The 18,238-nt window shown below is 52.6% G+C and overlaps 1 protein-coding gene across 4 annotated transcripts in view; it reads right to left on the reverse strand.

Annotated features, from left to right (window-relative positions):
- Positions 1-18,238, reverse strand: part of CSMD2 (CUB and Sushi multiple domains 2) — a 123,663-nt gene that overhangs the window by 33,916 nt on the left and 71,509 nt on the right. For all 4 annotated transcript variants that reach the window (XM_027905951.1, XM_027905949.1, XM_027905948.1 and 1 more), the window contains 14 exons: positions 17,590-17,793; positions 16,728-16,852; positions 14,521-14,617; positions 13,634-13,738; positions 11,006-11,124; positions 10,848-10,917; positions 8,475-8,591; positions 7,977-8,186; positions 7,679-7,867; positions 5,550-5,727; positions 4,713-4,858; positions 3,079-3,159; positions 2,219-2,332; positions 447-635 (listed from right to left, as the gene is read on the reverse strand). In XM_027905951.1, the coding sequence (XP_027761752.1) occupies positions 447-635; positions 2,219-2,332; positions 3,079-3,159; positions 4,713-4,858; positions 5,550-5,727; positions 7,679-7,867; positions 7,977-8,186; positions 8,475-8,591; positions 10,848-10,917; positions 11,006-11,124; positions 13,634-13,738; positions 14,521-14,617; positions 16,728-16,852; positions 17,590-17,793 (1,944 nt within the window). The remainder of the gene's footprint in view (positions 1-446; positions 636-2,218; positions 2,333-3,078; positions 3,160-4,712; positions 4,859-5,549; positions 5,728-7,678; positions 7,868-7,976; positions 8,187-8,474; positions 8,592-10,847; positions 10,918-11,005; positions 11,125-13,633; positions 13,739-14,520; positions 14,618-16,727; positions 16,853-17,589; positions 17,794-18,238) is intronic.

Consider the following 18,238-nt stretch of genomic DNA (forward strand, 5'->3'; position numbering starts at 1 on the left):
CCCTCTCCAGTCCTGGGAACTCCAGTCCTAGAGAATCTGGTCTGCCTGGTCATCAGGGATGAGAATTCCCACTTTCCCAGCTCATCCCTGGCAGCAATCTCTGCTGCCCTTTCTCCCAGGAGCTGGCTAACTCCTGCCCCTTTGAAAACCACTTTAGATCCATCCCAAAATCAAATCACTGATATTTTCTTGTGCGGAGGATCGACGGGTCTTAGGAGGAGCTCCAAGTTCAGCAGAAGGTTACAGGCAGTGCAGTGGGAAGCTGACTTTGGAGCGCTCTTGGGAACAGGGATAACAACCAACACACCTCTCCACCATTCCCTTCCTTCCCCCTTGACTGCCACCAAGTCACGGAATTACAGAATCACAGGATGGTTTGGGCTGGAAGGGACCTTAAAGGTCATCCAGTTCCAACCCCCCCGAGGTCCAGGCGGTAGATCTCTTACCATCAAAGATCTCAAACTCGTCGTACTGCTTCTCACTCAGGAAGTACTCGATGGTGAGGGAGATGTTGTACCCAGGCTCAACCTTCACCACCCAGGAGCAGGTCTGGAAGTGGGGGTAACTCCCCAGGAAGCTCTGGCTGAGGATCACGCCAGTGGAGTCTGTCATCACCTGGTTCATGGGGCAGTGAACTGCAGGAAACGTGGAGGGGGGACAACACAAAGTGAGTTCTCCTGTTTGTCAGAGGGAGGATGAAAACACAAGATGCTGTGGCCAGGAAGGTCTGTGTTGATGAGCCAGGCCAAGGCAGAGCACAGCCTCTGCAGACCATGAGCCCTGGGGCTCCTGGAGAGCCCCCAGAGCCTGATCTGGGCTCTGTTCCCACAAATCCTAACAACTGAAAGGGGCAAAAAGCAACAGTGCAAACAAAGCTTTCCAACAGCCTCGGCGTGACTTCCCACCCCCTTCAAAATGAACAGCACCACAACCAGGCAACTGTCCTTGAGGGACAAAAGGCTCCCCAGGAATCCCTGGAAACTCTATCTCCTGGGTCAGAACAAAGTGCAGAACCACAGGTTTATCTCAGGTCACCCAGGGAGTTGTTAACTGGGACATAAGAACTCCCATTCCTTCCTCTAATCACTACACCCCCTTCAGCTCCTGGAAACAGAAAACCCAGCTGAAAACACTGCAGGGAAAAGGCCAACAAAAATACCCCAGAAGAGGGGGCAAACACACAGAGAGAGCAGAAAGCATAAAAAAAAGGGGATCTTTATTTATCCATAATTGCCACTAAACCCCAGTGCAAACGCTGGGCTTGTATGAATAGAAAATAGCCAGAACTACCCAGAAAGAGCAGTGTATTCTTTCCAAATCCTTAATCCCATCAGTGATTTTTTGACCTCTAGAAATTGGTGGCCAGATGTAATTCAAGCAGTCCCTTTACCCCCAGGCTAACAACCATCAGTAAATAATTGAATGACCTCCCTTTCTCTCCTTCAGTTCGTGCTATTTGAAAGAGAATAAAGCTACAGAAAAATATCCCATTATATTGTAAAAATGTCCAGATAGGAGGGAATGAAGGAGATGAAATAACCACTGCTGGAGTGAACAAAAGCCCCAGCAGGAAGGCAGAGGATAAATAAGGAACCTGGGAGCAGGGAAGCATCTCTGGGATCCCTCCTGAGCAGCAGCAAGGTGTACAAGCAGCGTGCTGGGCCTTTCATTGCTCTCCCGTGTCAGACATTCCATGGCACTCAAGGAGGAGCTGTTCCTGCAGGACTGGCTGCCTGCTCCTCCTCTGGCTGCTCCTGTGGCACTGGCAGCCCAGCACTCCTCCCCTTCCCATGGGAAGGACACCTGGGGACTGCTCCGGTGTCACAGCACTGCTCAGCCCCTGCCCGGGGAAGGACAAGCTCCAAGTGTCTCCCTGAACACTCGGGGTGCAATCCAGGGGCACCTGACACCAGACAACTCCCCTAAAAGATGTCCTTCCAGCTCAGGGTATTCTGTGACTGAACCTTCCCCCATTGTTTCTCAGAGCTGCTGCAGTAAATCAGTCACTCTCTCCCTGGCCAAGGAGCTCAGCCCTGGCACAGCCTGCAGATCTGGACCCTGGAGATCTGCCAATTCACCCCAAAGATGCAGAACGTGCAAGGAAACCTCCCCCAGCTCCCTCCCTCAGCAATTCCCCCCCCACTCTGGGAACAATCTCTGGGCAGGGGAGTGCAGGGACTGTGGAACCACCAGCAACACCAGGCACCCCCAGCTTTACCTTCACAGGTGGGAGGAGGCCCCTCAAACTGGAGGTGAGTGCCAAGTTTGCAGGTCAGGATTTCATTTCCAATCAAGGTGAAGCCGGGAAGGCACCTGTACCTCACGATGTCACCTGCAGAAAGGTGCAAAACCCGAGAGAAAGGTCATTTAATTCACTGCCCTGGGATGGGGGAACCCTGGGGCTGCAGGGACCTCCTCTTGGCTGTTCCTCCGCCACTGAGAACATGCAGAAACAAAAGGTGAAAATACAGAAATAAAGGGTGTAAACACAGAAATAAAAGGTGCCTCTACAGAAATAAGAGGCACGGAAAGGCAGGCTGGAATCACACTGGGATGAGCTGCTGCTGTGGGACTGGCATGATTTGTGAAGTTACGTCAAGTGGAGGCTTCTCTCAAAGAGAGCAGGCAGCGAGAAAAGCTGCTTTAAGAAAAACCTTGGCTACTTCAGTGGCTGCAGACACTGAAAGTGTGGCTGGAACTGTGAGCAACAGCAAAAAAAAAAAACCTACAAAGAGCACGGGGACGTGGCTGAAAGGTCCTTGGTAAATAAAGGGATAAAGGGCCCTGAGCTTTCACACAAGGCTTTGGGAGAAACACCCGGGAACTGCTGCTGTGCCAAAGATTCCTGAGCGTTCCCAAACACTCCCACAAAAGCCAAAAGCACTCCTAAGTGCTAAGAGGGAGGAAAAGCCTCCAACAGGAGCACTTCGACTCCACGTCAGTGCTGGTGCTGAGCAGGGTTAGGCTGTGAGAAGGCCCCCCTTGGACCCCAGATGTGTGTGTGGGGGGTGTTCCCAAGGGCGTTCCCAGCAGCTGGAGAGGGGGGGAAGGAGGGATGAGAGGGTGAGGAGAGGTTACCTATGTTGAACTCCTCGTTCTCAGTGACGATCTCCGCGTTGGGAACCATGGTGGGAGGCTGGCATCGGAACAGCTGGTAGGCTGCAGGAGCAAAAAAGAGCAGCAGATGGGGGTGAGAGGCTCAGGGACTCAGGGAAAATCCCCCCCAAAAGTCTCCACAAGGAGAAGGCAAAATGCCACCAGCCCTCCAAACCCTACAGAGATGGATCCGGGAATTTGTGTCCCCAGGTTTGGGTCAGTCCAGTGCAGGTTGTGGTCCAGGCCAGGGGAGATGGAGGGGCCTGCACAGTGTCAGTCCCTTTGGATGACACTGAATGACGGCCAAGGGTGACGCAACGTCCACCAGCACCTTTTGGGACACTGAGGGAAGGTCCTGGTGACCTCAGTGGAACCTGGTCAGCCACAGATGAGGGAGAACCCCCCCCCATATCCAGCTCCAACTCCAATAATTACTCAGGGAATTCCATCTTTAATGCCTGTCCTCCAACAGGGATCTCAGAATTCACTCATTTCTTTTTAACCTGGAATTATTAATTTCTTCCAGCAAGAATTCTAGGGGTGCTGATGCTTCCAACTGCAGATCCTCCTTGGAGTTCACAGAGTGACCTGTGCAAGGTCCATGCCAGTGCTCAAAACAGGGCAAAATTTGTACTCTTTGCCCCATGAGGTGCTTTTTCAGGGGTACTTGGGCTAGTGGGAGGTGTCCCTGCCCACGGCAGGGGGTGGAACTGGGTGATCTTCAAGGTCCCTCCCAACCCAAAGCATCCTTCTGGAGCTGCAATCCCCGAAATTCAGCCTGCCCCTGTCCCACCTGCCTGTCAGAGCTGAATTCCAGCCCTCCTGCAGGGGCTCAGCGTGGGATTCACGCCCGACTGTGGGTGCTGGAGCAGCACATTCCTGAAGCAGGAGCAGGTTCTCCATTTGCACTTTCCCAAATCCCAGCACTGCTGCAGGAACTTGTCGACTAATCCGATTTCGAGTCAGGCTCTTGTTTAGTGCCACCAAGCAAATGCTCTCACTTAATGTAATACCCAAGATTTTGCTGCCCTCACACCAAAGAATCCCTGAGTAATCCAGGGATTTACAGGAATCCTTTCCCTCCCCAGAGGGATGAAGTTGTGTCTCCGCTGGATCGTTTAAAACAGACCACTGTGATGATCCAGCTGGTTTAGCAGAGCACTGGGAAAGGGAATTCTGCACCCAGAGACTGCAGGGAAGGAGAGTTTTAGGCCAAGAAAGCAGAGCTGTCCATAAGGGATGTGCCATGGAGAGGGTAGGATTGACAGGCTGGCTTGGATGTCAATCCCAGAATCACTGAGGCTGGAAAAGGCCTCCAGGATCAGGGAGTCCAACAAAAAGGACTTTGCAGGTCCTTCACCTGTGTTTGAGTTATCCCAAGAGATCCAAACATCCAAGTGCAGGTGGATCCCCAGCCCTGCCCAGCCTCTGACCAGGTGCCAGCACCCGATTGCACAAGAGACCTCCAACCTCCAGGCTGCAGAACTGCCCCTCTGGGGGAGACTCCAGCTCAAAGTGTGTTTGTTCCCACCTTTCCCAGCACTATTCCTGCCTCCCAGCTGGTCCATGTCCCCCCCCCCCATCCCCTGGGACAGGGCAGGTGCTGCCATACAGACCATAAAAATAAATGGCAAAAATCCCTCCGTTGGCACCATCGCTGTGGAACTTCATCAGCACCTGGTTGGAAGAGCTCTGGGCTGATTTCTTGGCAGAGTTGCCAGTGAACACTCCCAGCTGGGGGGCTGTTTGCTGGGGACCATCCCTAGTGGCAGAAACACGGGAGAAGAGCATTATTACACGTTTTTAACCTCAGAAAACAGCCCCTCCTCCTCCACTGCACACACACAGAGACTCCTCTGGGCCCTTCCTTCCTTTCCCAGATCTGTTTTTCATTCCCAGCAGCTCCCTGGGCAGTGACCTGGGCCCCCAGTCCCTCTCCCTGCTCCAGGAGAACCAGAATCATCTCTTCTGGTTCACCCAGTGGACAATTTACAACCATGAACTTCCCTTCCAACCTCAGAACCCGAGGAACTGGGACTGGTTTTCCAAAGGAATGTCACTGAGATATTCTGAAGGTCATTTATTGAGTGCTGCAAGCCCAAAAATTCGGCCACAAGCTCCTTAGGCAGAGCAGCTCCATGTGCTCCCTCGGCTGCCTGAAGCTGATAATGTGCATCATTGTGCATAGATAATATTTCTACCTATTTCTGTTAAAAGAAGTAATGCCAAACATAATGATTTCCCTTCTCCAAGTAGGACAGGAAGCTCCCAGCCTGGAAAGCCCCTAGGGTGAAGAAACCAGTGTCACTTGAGCAATTGCAGCAGAGCTGAGCCCATCCCCATCAGAAATCCCAGTTCCCAGGTGCTGCCACTCCAAAACCAAGAGCATCTTTCCGAGATGGAGCCCCTGCAGTGGCTCCAGGAGCCCCCCCCAAAAGCTCAGCTGCACCCACCACACAGTGATGAAGTCGTTGTAGGGCTCTGTCTGCAGCAGGGTGAAGTTGAGGTGGATTCCGTATCCCACGGGCACCGTGAGGAGCCAAGTGCAGTCCTGGGAATTGGGGTACTGGTTGGGGAAGCCAGGAGAGTAAACTGTCCCATTCTGGGTGGTGACATTCCCCCCACAAGGCACTGCAGGAAATCAGAGAGAAGCACAAACCCTGATGAAGAAGTAACCCCCCAAACATAACTCCTAAAGGGCCTCTCTTTGCCATTTTTCTTTCATTTTTATCATAAGAAGATGTCAGTTTTGGGTACAGGAGGTTCCAGATCTTGGCCTGGCTTGCCTCAAACAATCTCCACCTGTCACAAGCACGTCAAACATTTTTAACTTAATCCCATTAGGATGAATTTATGAAGTGCTTCAGAGCTGAGAGGAGCCTGCCAGGGCGTTTTGTCCAGATGTGGCAGCCAGGTGTGCGAATAAACTCCCTCTCAGCGCCCTGCTAGGAGTCTCTGGGCTCCACCAGCTGTCTGCACCCGTGCATGGAAAACAGAGCTCCTGCTGGGATCCCACCAGTGGGCAGATCCATGGCCTTGTTCCTGCAGCAGGGGCTGGGCCAGCAGCTGGCTCTGCATGGAGCAGAGCAGGGGGGAAACGAGGATTTGTGTGGCAGCAGCATCCAACCCATTAATCACCACGACAGCTCCACTGCACGAGGAGCCTCCCAACTCCAAATGGGCTTGCAGACTAAAGAGAGGCAATTAGAGACAGCCTGGGCAGGGCCCTGGAGTGACAGGAGGGTGACCTCCTGCTGCAGGCACACAGGACTGCATGGCTCACCTGCAAGCATCAGCCTCTGCACCGCCCTGGCGTGGAAATGGAAATGCTGGCAGCACCTGCAGGTGTCCCTGGCCTCCTGCAGCCACTGCAGGCACTGGCACAGCTCAGTGTCACCTGCCCTGAGGCCAAGGAGCTGCCTTAACCCCACCCTGGCTGCCCAGGGCACTGGTGGAGTCACCACCCTTGCAGGTGCTCACAGAACACGTGGCTGTGGCACCTGAGGAGGAGGTGGTTTAGTGGTGAGCGTGGTGCTGGGGGTTGATGGTTGGACTTGGTGGCCTTTGAAGGTCTCCACCCTTCACCTTCCATCATTCTCCCTCCCCACACAACTTCTGAACGCAGGCTCAGGCTCTCCCACACAGCAACAGCCACTGCTCTCTGTGCAGGAGCAGCTCCAGACATCCCTGCCTGGCCCTGCTCTCCCCACTGCACGTGCATTTACCCAACTCCACACGCTCACTGCTCACACAAACACCCAGGAAGCCTTAGGGGCCGAGTTCCCCCCTGCCCTGCAGAGCAGCAGGAAGGCTGCTGATCGCTGCAAACCCTCCCTGGAGCGCTGCTGGCAACCTCTGAGCCTTTATTTCGGAATTAGAGCTTCTCTCTTAATTAAAAGACCTCTCAGCACTGACCTGCCAGGGAAAGGTGAGGTGCTTTGCCTAAGGCAGCACGTTCTCCCTGCCTGCTGCTAAGTGCAAAAATGGACCATTTCAGGAAAAAGCCAGAAAAGGCAAGTTCTGCACTGCCTTTACCAGCAGGAACAGCCCAGCAGATGTGCACGGAGAGCAGCAGCAAATGGGCCAAAACGTCCCTCAGCCTCACCCCTCTGCTCTCAAAGTGCTGCAGAGCCAGCAAACTGCTTAAAAACACAGTAACAGGCATGGCTGCAGCTGGCAGAGCTGATGCCCGAGGTAGGTGAGGGCACAATCCTGCTCCCTGCACCCCCTGGGCACAGGACAGGCTCCCACTGACACTGCTGGGCTCAGGCAAAGAGCAGCTGAGGATTTGGTTCTTTATGCTCTGTGTTTCTCTGGGGTTCAAGGACTTAAAAGAGGGAAAATATCACCTCTCAGACCGAGGGCTGCAGGAGGCTGGGAGAAAGGTCAGTGCTCCTGGGAAAGGTGGAGGGAAATCTTCAACAAGCAGGACTGAACTTCTCAAAGGCTCGTCTGCAAACCTTCTGAAGTAAATCCCACGGAGCTCGGGCCACTGGCCCCAGGGGTGCCAGCACAGAGCTGAAGCCCTTCCAGGGCCCAGGAACACCCAGGTGGGTGCCCCCAGGTGCCCCCCAAGCCGTACCTTCACACCTGGGCAGGGGGTGGTCCCAGTTCCTGTTGGTGCCGTGCTGGCAGGTCAGGACGGGGTGGCCGATCAGGTGGTAGCCAGGGAGGCACTCGAAGGAGATGGACTGGCCAACGTTGTACCCGGCCCCTCTCACCACCCCGTTGGCAAAAGGCTCCGGGTCGGGGCACTCCTGCAGCTCGTAGGCTGGGAAAAACCAAGGGAAAACGGTTCATCAGCCGTGACCACCCACCCTCCCTGCGGCGCCCGGGGGGACAGGACTGCCCCACTGCTGCCCCACACGGGCCCTCCTCACCTTGATACTCCAGCTTGAAGCCTGGCTTGTTCTGGGAGTGGTCGCTGTGGAAGTACACGGTGGTCTCGTGGGACGTGGACAGGAGGGAGCCGGGGATTTCGGCGCCGCTGAACCGCCCGATGACCGAGCTGGTGTCGTAGGGCCCGTTCCGGATCTCCACAAAGTCGTGGTTGGGCTCAGTGGAGAAGTTCAGGAACTGGATGTGAGCACCTGGAGACAGAGAGCAGGTTTGGATTAGAGATTAGGAAGAAATCCTTCCCTGGGAGGGTGGGCAGGCCCTGGCACAGGTTTGCTCAGAGAAGCTGTGGCTGCCCCACCCCTGGGAGTGTCCAAGGCCAGGCTGGAGCAACCTCGGATAGTGGAAGGTGTCCCTGCCCAGGGCAAAGGGGATGAGACTGGAAGGGCTTTAAAATCCTCCCAACCCAAACCATTCCACGACTCTATGATCTTCCCACCACCTCTTCTGGGATAGCAGCAAACCAAACCCAGCTGTCTCACCAAACCCCACTGGCAGCAGTATTCTCCACGTGCAGTCCAAGTTGCTGGGATAATTTCCTGGGAAGCCTGGGCTCAGGAGCACTCCTTCCATCTCTTCTGCTGTTCCTCCACACTGGGCTGTAAAACCAACAGGGTTAATGGTCAGGATCCCTTACAGGTCTCTCTGGAGGATGGTCATGGCCAGCTGCGTGGGAAATGAAGAAATCAAACGCTGGGAAGAGAAAAAGGAAAACCCTGCTATGGAACCAACACAGAGGTGGCCAGGCACATCAGTAATGGAGGTGCCTTTCTCCTGCCCTCTGGAGATTAAAGCCTGGGCCCAGAGATCCAGTTTTGGCAACCACAGAGGGAGGGCCAGATCCGAGCAGCAAGAGAGGAGCCGGACGCTCTGCTCCGTCCCCAGACATTGTATCAGTGCATGTCATGCACCGGCACTTGCTTGAATTTTTAACCAACTGAAAAATTACTGTGGAGAAACAGAGTGATCCTATTTTGACTGCAGTTACAGCCACTTCTTTTCCTTGTTCCCTGCTCCACCTGCCAATCTCTGGGCAATTACCGACAAATATAGAACAGGGTGTTTGCACACCGACTGCAGTCAATCCCCTCCCAAGAAGAGATCCAGAGATGACAGCCCAAAAATATGTTTGCAAAAGGCATCACATGCAATTTAAGCACGGATAGCACCTTCTCATGCTTATCTGGGTGACCTCTGCCTGGTTACAGCAACACCATCCAGCTGGATCCACCCAGGTGGATGTTCCCCTAACACGTTCTGACAGCAGGGGACAGGATCTTTGTCCAGTCTCTCATTACGTGTTGTACTTGCTACTAACAAGGTTTCTCCCAGAAGGTTTCTCTTTCTTTTTCCTCCTAATGGCTCTTTAATAGAACTGCTTCTGAATTATTTAGAAGCCGAGCATCTGGGTGAAGTAGACCAGGAGAAAATCAGCACGCTTGGCCGGGGGAAGAGGGTTGTGCTCTGAGCAGGGGCACGGCCACAGCCAGGGCTCTGGGCAGGGCTTAGATCCATCACAGGGCAAAGAGCCCCAGGCTGGTCAGCACGGGGTGCTGTGACATCCCAGAGGAGATGATGGGTGCTCCTGATGGCCCACACTCGGCTGCAGGCGTTGTTTATGCCTCTCTGGAGCTGGGTGACCTTTTCCAGCAGAGTGGGAGGCAGCTGAGGGATGTGAACAGACAGGCTGGGTGGGTGTTTGCACCCCTGCTCGTGGTCCTGGCTGACACACAGACCCCCAAAACCCAACTGGTGTTCACGCCCTGACAGTGCCTCACAGGCACAGCCCCAGCAGGCAAAATCCTGCTGAACTGAGTGACTGGTGCTGGTTAAAAGAAGAAAAGTTGTTGTTTCTCAGCCAGCTGGGAATATTGGGATCCTCCTCCATGCTGGGATCTCCCAGCTCTAGAGCTGAGCCGAAGGGCTTCTGATTTCTTTCAGAGCAGCTCCCAGGGGTGTGGGTCCTTTAGCTCAGTCATTCTCCTGTAAATGTCTCTCTATTTATTCCTGGCCTGCAGATCATCAGATAAAAGAACTGTTAGCTCTTATAATTACTTTAAAGCAAAATGATGTAAGCTAGAACAGCAGGAGCCTGAAATAACTGTTAACTAAAGCTATTAAATGCATAAATGTCTCTCTCAGAGCTGCAAAATGTGCAGCATGAATATTAAACATCTAGATTTGCTAAAAGCAAAAGATTGAAAATAATCAAAAAAGCTCCAGCAAGTTCCCTGCACCTCTGTCCCTCTCCTCCTCGGGATCACTTGTTCCATGGTGGGAAGGGACTGCCCAGTCCTTTCCTCTTCAGGTCTGAACACTCAGCAGCGTCACACCCACCTTGACAAGTGACCAAATGTGGTCACAAATGGTCACACGGCACCTGCTGGACTCCAGACTGGGAACAAGGCACCCAAGGGTGCAGTTGGGATACTGGGAGATAACAGGCACCGGTGAAAGAAGCTGCTTTAGTGGTATCAAGATGCATTTCATTAAAAACAGACCACAGTCTTCAGATGGCAAAAAAACCCCCCCTCCACCCGTGAAAACTGACCTGCTTCCAGCACAAAGAAATTTTAGGTTTTCCCCTTTTGAGCAGTTTCGTGTTTTGTTCTTTCACATCATCTGCTACAGCCACATTTCAAACATTCAGAATAAAGCACCCTGGGCGGCCCCCCCGGGGGGGAAATTCTGGGTTGCAATTTCCCTGGCAACAAACGAGGATTTTTTCCACACTCACTTCCAGAACAAACCTGAATTTCTCCAAATCGGCCCTTTAACTTGTATTTTTTTATAATATTTTTTTTTTAAGGGAAGTGCTATAAATATCTGCCGGGCAGAGAGAACACGAGCCCTACCGATGCAGAGCGGCGGAGGGTAATTCCAGCGGCGGACGGTGCCCGGCATGCAGGAAATGTGGGAGTGACCCTGCAGGGGAGGAGAACAAGACACAAGAGTTGGACCTCCCAGTATTCCAGGGGGTTGCTGGCACCCTCTGGCCGGGCACTGTCCGTACCTGCAGGGCGTAGCCCGGCTCACACTGGAAGGACACGACGTCGTTCACCAAGTAGCGCTCCCCGATCTTCAGGCCGTTCCCGGGCACGGGGGGCTCCGGGCAGCTGGACAGACCCACGGCTGTGGAGGCAAGAGGGGTGAGTGCTCCTGGGAGCATCTGTGCTGGAGGCAGGAGGGATGGGAATGCACTTCTTCATCTCACCCCATTCCCCCTGTTTACCACCCACCACCACCGGCCTTTGGATACTCCATGGACAGCCCAGGCTGGGCAGCATTCCCACATCACAGGGCACGCCCAGGATCCACAGGTATTCACGCACCAGGACACACATTTCTTGCCATGCACAAATGTGTCACCAATCTCTTTGTGATTGGTGGCCAAACCCATCCTGAACGTGTTGCAATTTGCCCCTTTCTGGGGAGAAGCCTCACGGTTCCAATCTCCGACCCTTCCCCTCCTGTTTCCCATCACAGCCTGAATTTACCAGGAGACACAGGCAGGTCCTTGCCGGTGCCTGCAGAACAGCCTTCAAGATTTCATTCAATCCCACTTCCATCCCAGCTACATTCACAGCTGGGAATACCCTGCTGCAAACCCAATTAACAGCCCCCGACGTCGGGTGACGAGCTCTCCTTTACACGTCTCTCCTTTACACGTCTCTCCTTCCCTCATCTCCCCTTCCCTCTGAAACACCAAAGGGAGATAAAATGAAGCCTGGAGGCACCTCACACCCGCTTCCAGCACCTCCCTCGCTCTCCGTGCTGGCAGCTGCCACTACAAGATAACCTTCTGCATCACTGCAAGGGCTGATGCTCTGCTGCAACCCCACAGAGCCCCAGCAGAGGGGAAATAAAAGAGAGAGGAGAGAGGAGAGGCTGAGTCCCCTCCTGAAACCCCAGTCACGCTTCCCAGCAAGGAAACATGTGTTCCCTCCCCGCACATGGATGTACTGCTTGACCTTCAGAGAGGCAGGAGAGAAAAATGGCTTTAAATAACTTCCCCTTCAGATCAGTGGGCACCGAGTTCCGCTCGGTCCTAAATTGTTCTTGCTCTGCTCTGGCTCTGGAGCATGTAGAGATAAGAGCTTTGCTCCAGCAGCCCAGTGAGGGAGAAAGGGGAGGAAAACTCTGGTGTTTTAGCTCATCTCTCCAAACTTCCCTGCAGCAGCTCTCAGGAACAGAGACAAAACTTGGGGCCTGGGGCTCTGAGATTCCAGTGGCGCGAGCAAAGCAAGAAAAAAGCACATTATTTCCAGCTGCCCCGAAAATCAACACCTATTAATTTCCTCGGCAAAGGGAAACAAGCGAGCCTGATAATCCCCAGCCTGATGGAAAAACCTGCCCAGGATTGCTGCAGTGGGGGAATTCGCTGCTCAAAGAGCTTATTGATTGGAACGGAGATGGAGAGGGAGCAGAGTCGCAGCGAGGGAATGTCTAACCCGACATCCATTTGTGCAGCAAGCAGTCCCCAGTCTTGTTGGTTGCTGTAATCTTGCTGGGTTCAATAATCAACAAGGTTTCACTCTGTAAATGCTGGAAGGGTCAGTACTTGCTGGCCTGGAAAGCACAGGCTCAGCTGGGACATTTCACAGCATCACAGACTGGGTTGGGTTGGAAGGGACCTTAAAGCTCATCCAGTTCCACCCCCTGCCACAGGCAGGAACACCTTCCACTGGCCCAGGCTGCTCCAACCTGGCTGTAAACACTTCCAGGGATGGGGCAGCCATCTCTGGGCAGGATTCCTGTGGATGCTTTACAAAACGAAATGAGCTTTCAAAACTATTTGTTGCTTTAGGAAGAAAAAACAACAACAAAACCAAGAACAAAACAACAAAAAAAAGCCCCACAAACCAACAGAACATTGGCTGGCTTCAGAGACAAGATCTGTGCTCAGAACCAATTACCAGACACAGTGTCCAGCAAGAGCCAGCTCTGCCTGCATTGCCCCGGGGAAGATTGGGAGTACAAAAACCGTGTTTTTGGGGCTGTATTCCCAAAAACCTGCCTGCTGGAGGCAAAGCGCTGCTGCTGCTCTGCAGAGTGTCTGTGCAGCTCCATCCCTGCAGTCTGTCCAAGCACAGGCTGCAGAAAGATGTGCAAAGCCAAGTTATTTAGTTTTGTCTCCTCTCTGACCCTGCTCTCCATGGGAGGTTCCAAGGGATGACCTCTGAGGGCCCTTCCACCCAGGATTTTTGAAAGAGGACGTGTCTGGCCCTGCATGTTGTTTCCAGCAGTGGCCAACACTGAATGCAAAGAGCAGGCAGGCCCTCCCAGTCCCTGGCATCTCAGGCACCTCCCAAGCAAAGATCACAGCCCTGTGTCGGACAGACCAGCTCTCCATGAATTTTTAACGCTTCTGCCTCCACATCCCCTCCTGTGCTGCAACACAGGCACAAACAGGGCTATACCAAGAGCACCAGCAGCACCACGAGGGTCAGCCCGTGACCCCCACATCTCCTCTGCTGCACCTGTTCTCTGTTTAACACCCCCCCCTCTCTGCAGCTCCAGAGCAGGGAGCCCCAGCAGCCCCTTCCCCAGCGAGCAGCTCCCACTTGGAGGCGGCAGCAGCTCCGTAACCATCTCCCCAGCACTCAGAGGAACGGGGAGATCAAGGCTGAACTGCTCCTACTTTTGTATTCCAGGTGGAAGCCGGCAGCAGAGACACTGATATCCGAGTAGAAATGCAGATAGAGCTGGTTTGAAGTGCTGTTCAGCAGCGCAGGCACTGTAGTCCCTGGGAAAACAAGAGGTGCACAAAGACACTGAAGAGGATCTTTCTCCTCCTCCATGTCCTCGGAGACTTGCTGCAGGAGAGGCTGAGAACAGAAAGTCCTTTAACTTAACAAGCTCCCTTGGTTTTGATCAGGTTCTAATGAGGCCAAGTGAGAAATACCCAGGGCCCCTCTGCAATGGCCCTTTCAACGTCAGCTCACGAATTTCGGCCTGTGAAGTCTCACCACTGACAGACAAAAAGCATCAAGAAGGGATCAGGGGGATGAGGAACAGTGTGGGAGGAGCACAGGTCCCTGGAAAGTCCACATTCCTTCTCCTGCCTCATCCCCTGCAGCACCAGGCCAGGGCAGTTCTATCCCAGACTCTGCTGGTCGTTCTCCTCCCCACCCCAAAGCACCCGGAGCACACTTGGTCCTTAAACCAGCAAGAACTGGGGCCACTTCTGCATTTGAAAGCTTCACAAAGCTCTGGCTCCGCCAAAAGCCACAGTTCCCCACTGACAAGCAAAAAATACAGTTGTTTTGTAGCCCCTCATGCATTTTTGGGACCCATCAGCCAGGTGAGGTCCCCCCCAATTCTAGGCTGTGACACAAAACCCACTGGTTGTGTGTTTGAGGCTCCCTGTGGGTGTTTCCCCCAGGAGCACAGTGTTCAAATTCCCTGTTAACAGAGCTCCTGCTTCCCTTTGGGCACAGGTTTAACTCTGAGCTTGAGTTTCTGAAGCACTTAAGCAGGAGCTTAGTTTTGTGCTGGGCTGCACCGAGGGGGATGCTGAGCACGTACCAGAGAAACTCCCCAGCATGGTGGCCGTGTTATCCCCTCCATCAAACACTTCCAGGGAGTCCCAGTTCTGCTCAGTAACAAAACTGATCACCTGGATCTGCAGAGAAAGAAAAGGGGGGAAAAAAAGAATATAAAATAACGGGACAACTCCTGTACTAAGGGTAATAAATTAAATTAATCTCAGTTAAAGGGTCACCAATCGAGTTACCACACACCCTTATTTATCTGTGCTAGTGCTCAGGCAAAACTTGGAGACCTCCTGCCTAATCTGGGCTTATCCAACTATTTTCCCTCCAACTCCAGACTCTGTGTCAGGAATGCTGTTTTCTGCTGCTCCTACAAAGAGAGAGCTCCTGCAACTGCACAGCTCATTTACAGCTGCTGAGAATCCCAACCTTTTTTCCTCCACTCTGCTTTGAGAAATCCCCGAAGACTTTCAACTCTTTCAAATGAAAGCAACCACCAGCTAAAATAAAACAAAAAAAAACCCCCCGCATTAAACAACAGGATTTTTTTTTCAAGAGTCCAATCAAGCTCCTGCCTTCGCCTCGTTTCTCGGCTTTCAGTTGAATCACTCGAGCTGCATTTTCGAATCTCACCTTTCCCTGCCACGGCCCATAAGGTTTGGAGGCTTTGGGAAGTCACTTGACTCCATTAGTGAGAACATCAACGCAATCCTCAAACGAGCAACACGGCGAGAGCTGAGAAATCTGCATTTACACCGCAAAGCAGCTCATCCCCGAGCAAAGAGCTCCATGTAATTGCGCGGATTTGTCTGCCACGATTACCATTAAAATGGATTTTGTCTTTATTCCTAAATACCAGGGGGTTCAAAGCGTTCAGTGTCCCACTAAGAACACGAGCTGTGCCGTAAATTGAGTTGGGTGAACTGGCTGAGGGAGTGAGGCAGCAAAGCTGAGAGAGAAATTTGGGAGAAATCGGCTTCAGTCTGTAAGCTCCTGATGAAATTTTCAAACACTGGGCACCTCAAATTAAACTGTGGGGCCAAAAACCTAAAAAAGACAAATCAGGAGCATAAATGACTCGTACAACTTGGCTGCAGACAAGGAGACTGCTGGAACTTTGGTAACGTGGGCGAGATTTCCCTCTTCTGCAGAGCCTCAACTCTTTTTAGATCTCTTTGGATGAAGAATTCCTACCAATCCTATTGCCTCTGACTGGAATTCACCTCAATCCTGGCAGCACAGAGCTCAGTAGGACACACTCCCTGGCCAGAGCAGGGAGAGCAGCTCAGTGCCCTCAAACCTCAGCTCCACACATGTGCCCACAAACACATGGACGTGATCCTGTGAACCCCCTCCCTTTTTTCCCCACAGTCTTATTCCATGTTTTTTTTCCCATGGAAAAACCTCCCTTCTCCCCCCCCCCCCAGTCTTATTCCATCCACCCCAAAACTCCACTTGCCTCTGCCCCTCTAGACATCAAATGCAACACAGCCATTTAAAATAAAATGACAAGGAAAAAAAAAAAAAGTCAAACCCCATTTTTTCGGCCACTTTAACCTTTTTCCTCCTTGATTTCCTCTCAACAATAGAACAGGCTCTAAAGTTCCTCCGAAGTGTTTTTTACCAGAAAGTAAGTGGAGTTCATCTGGCAGGAATTGCAATGACCCCCACAGAGCCATCACTGCTCACACTGACCAAGCCAATCCCTCCCTTCCTGCCTCATTACACCCCTATTGTGATTTCCATTATTGAGAGTGGATTGAGAATGAGCATTTTGTTTGCTCTTACATTTCCTAAATTATTTATTCTCCTCTTCCCCTCCCCCCCACCCCCCCAACTTAACGGAATAAACATTTTTAAGGTCCTAATTCTAGTCTGACATGTGGATTCACAAGGGATCTGCATCTATTTACTGCCATGTATATAAATTAATTCACTCAGGAAGGTTTGCTATGGGGATGAATAATTCATGGCAGAAGTGCCAGCTCGTACCCTGATTACATAAAAATCCTGCAAGTGAGTCCTGCTACCAAGAAAGCTTTAATTTCACCTCCTCCCCTGATTTACAGTTGTTTAACCTTTAATTGTTGTACAAAACGAGGGTAAACTGATGCTTAAATTAGTATCTAATAAACAAAAGCAGGGACCAGGGGAGGGGGCAGGTTCTGTGGTGGGTCCAGCTCTGAGACCATCACCTTCCTCAGGTGCCTCCAGTGTCTCAGACCCTGTCTGACACTGTACCTGTATCCCTGCTCCTTCAGGGACTGTTATCTTCCACACACAGTTGAGGCTGTTCAGGTAGGGCTCAGGGAACCCAGGGGACAGGATGGTTCCCTTGCGCTCCGTCAAATTCCCACCACACGGCACTGGAACGAGGAAATCACTGTTGGACAGTGGAAGCCACTGGCTTTATGCTGAAAACACCTTTCAAACACCCACCCACGGACAGAAAAGCAAGAACTGGCTCATGATTTAAGGATAATATTTATATAAATAATCCTTTCTCAGTAGATCTCTCACGTAACCTCTGACAGGGCAGTGCACAGGGGAACACATCAGCCAGGAGACTGGTCCTTCAGGAACTGCTCTCCTCCAGAAGAGGAGGAAGTGGCTTTCAGACAGATCTGATTAATTTTAGGAGCTGTCCCAGATCTCACAACAATGGTTGGATCAAAAACTCCATTCCCTGGAATCTGAGGTTCAACTGTTCTTGCTCAGAGACAGGCTGGGCTTTTTTGTTAACAGAGAATCCCAGAATGGGTTGGGTTGGGGGGGACCTTAAGGCCAATCTCAGTTCCTAGTTCCTCACCTTTCCCTAGCCCAGGCTGCTCCAAGCCCCATCCAACCTGGCCTTGGACAATTCCAGGGATGGGGCAACCACAACTCTCTGGGCAGGCTGTCACAGGTATGAAAAAGGTTTTTTTCCTGTTCCATCAGTGCTTTGTTTCGCTGTGGATGTTGGGGTTTGTTTTTTTAGTGGAATCATGGAATACCCTGAGCTGGTATTCCCACAAAGCCCAACTCCTGGCCTTTCCCGGGATGACCCCAAAACCCCCCCACCCCTCAAAAAGGGGCGAACCGTTCTGCCCCTGAGGTCACCTACCCACACAGGTGGGCACGGACACGTTCCACTGTGCCAGGGCCCCGGGCATGGTGAGGCACTCGATGGTGGGGGAGCCGTGCAAGGCGTAGCCGGGGCTGCACTCGAACCTCACCACGGCCCCCACCGCGAAGTCGCTGCCCAGGCGGCGGCCGTGCCGCGGCTCCGGCACCGAGCTGCACTGCGTGGCACTGGTCCTGGGCACGGCTGGGGGGCACCAGGGACAGGGGGGAGGAGAGAGAGGGGGAGAGAGAACACGGTCAGAGCACACACACACACACGGGAAATACCCAGTGATGAACCAAAGATCTGTTAAAGGGCGACACAGGAATCTGGTGGGACCCAAACCGCGAAGGAGCCAAGTCCAAACTGAACCCAAACTGAGTCCAAACTGAACCCAAACTGAGTCCAAACTGAACCCAAACTGAACCCAAACTGAGTCCAAACTGAGTCCAAACTGAACCCAAACTGAACCCAAACTGAGTCCAAACTGAGTCCAAACTGAACCAAAACTGAACCCAAACTGAGTCCAAGCTGAACCCAAACTGAGTCCAAGCTGAACCCAAACTGAACCCAGACTGAGTCCAAACTGAACCCAAACTGAGTCCAAACTGAACCCAAACTGAGTCGAAGCTGAACCCAGACTGAGTCC

This window comes from Empidonax traillii, unplaced genomic scaffold (assembly GCF_003031625.1).
Source record: "Empidonax traillii isolate 1590-97213 ecotype Southwest subspecies unplaced genomic scaffold, ASM303162v1 scaffold1223:size154416, whole genome shotgun sequence".
NCBI classification, from domain to species: domain Eukaryota; kingdom Metazoa; phylum Chordata; class Aves; order Passeriformes; family Tyrannidae; genus Empidonax; species Empidonax traillii.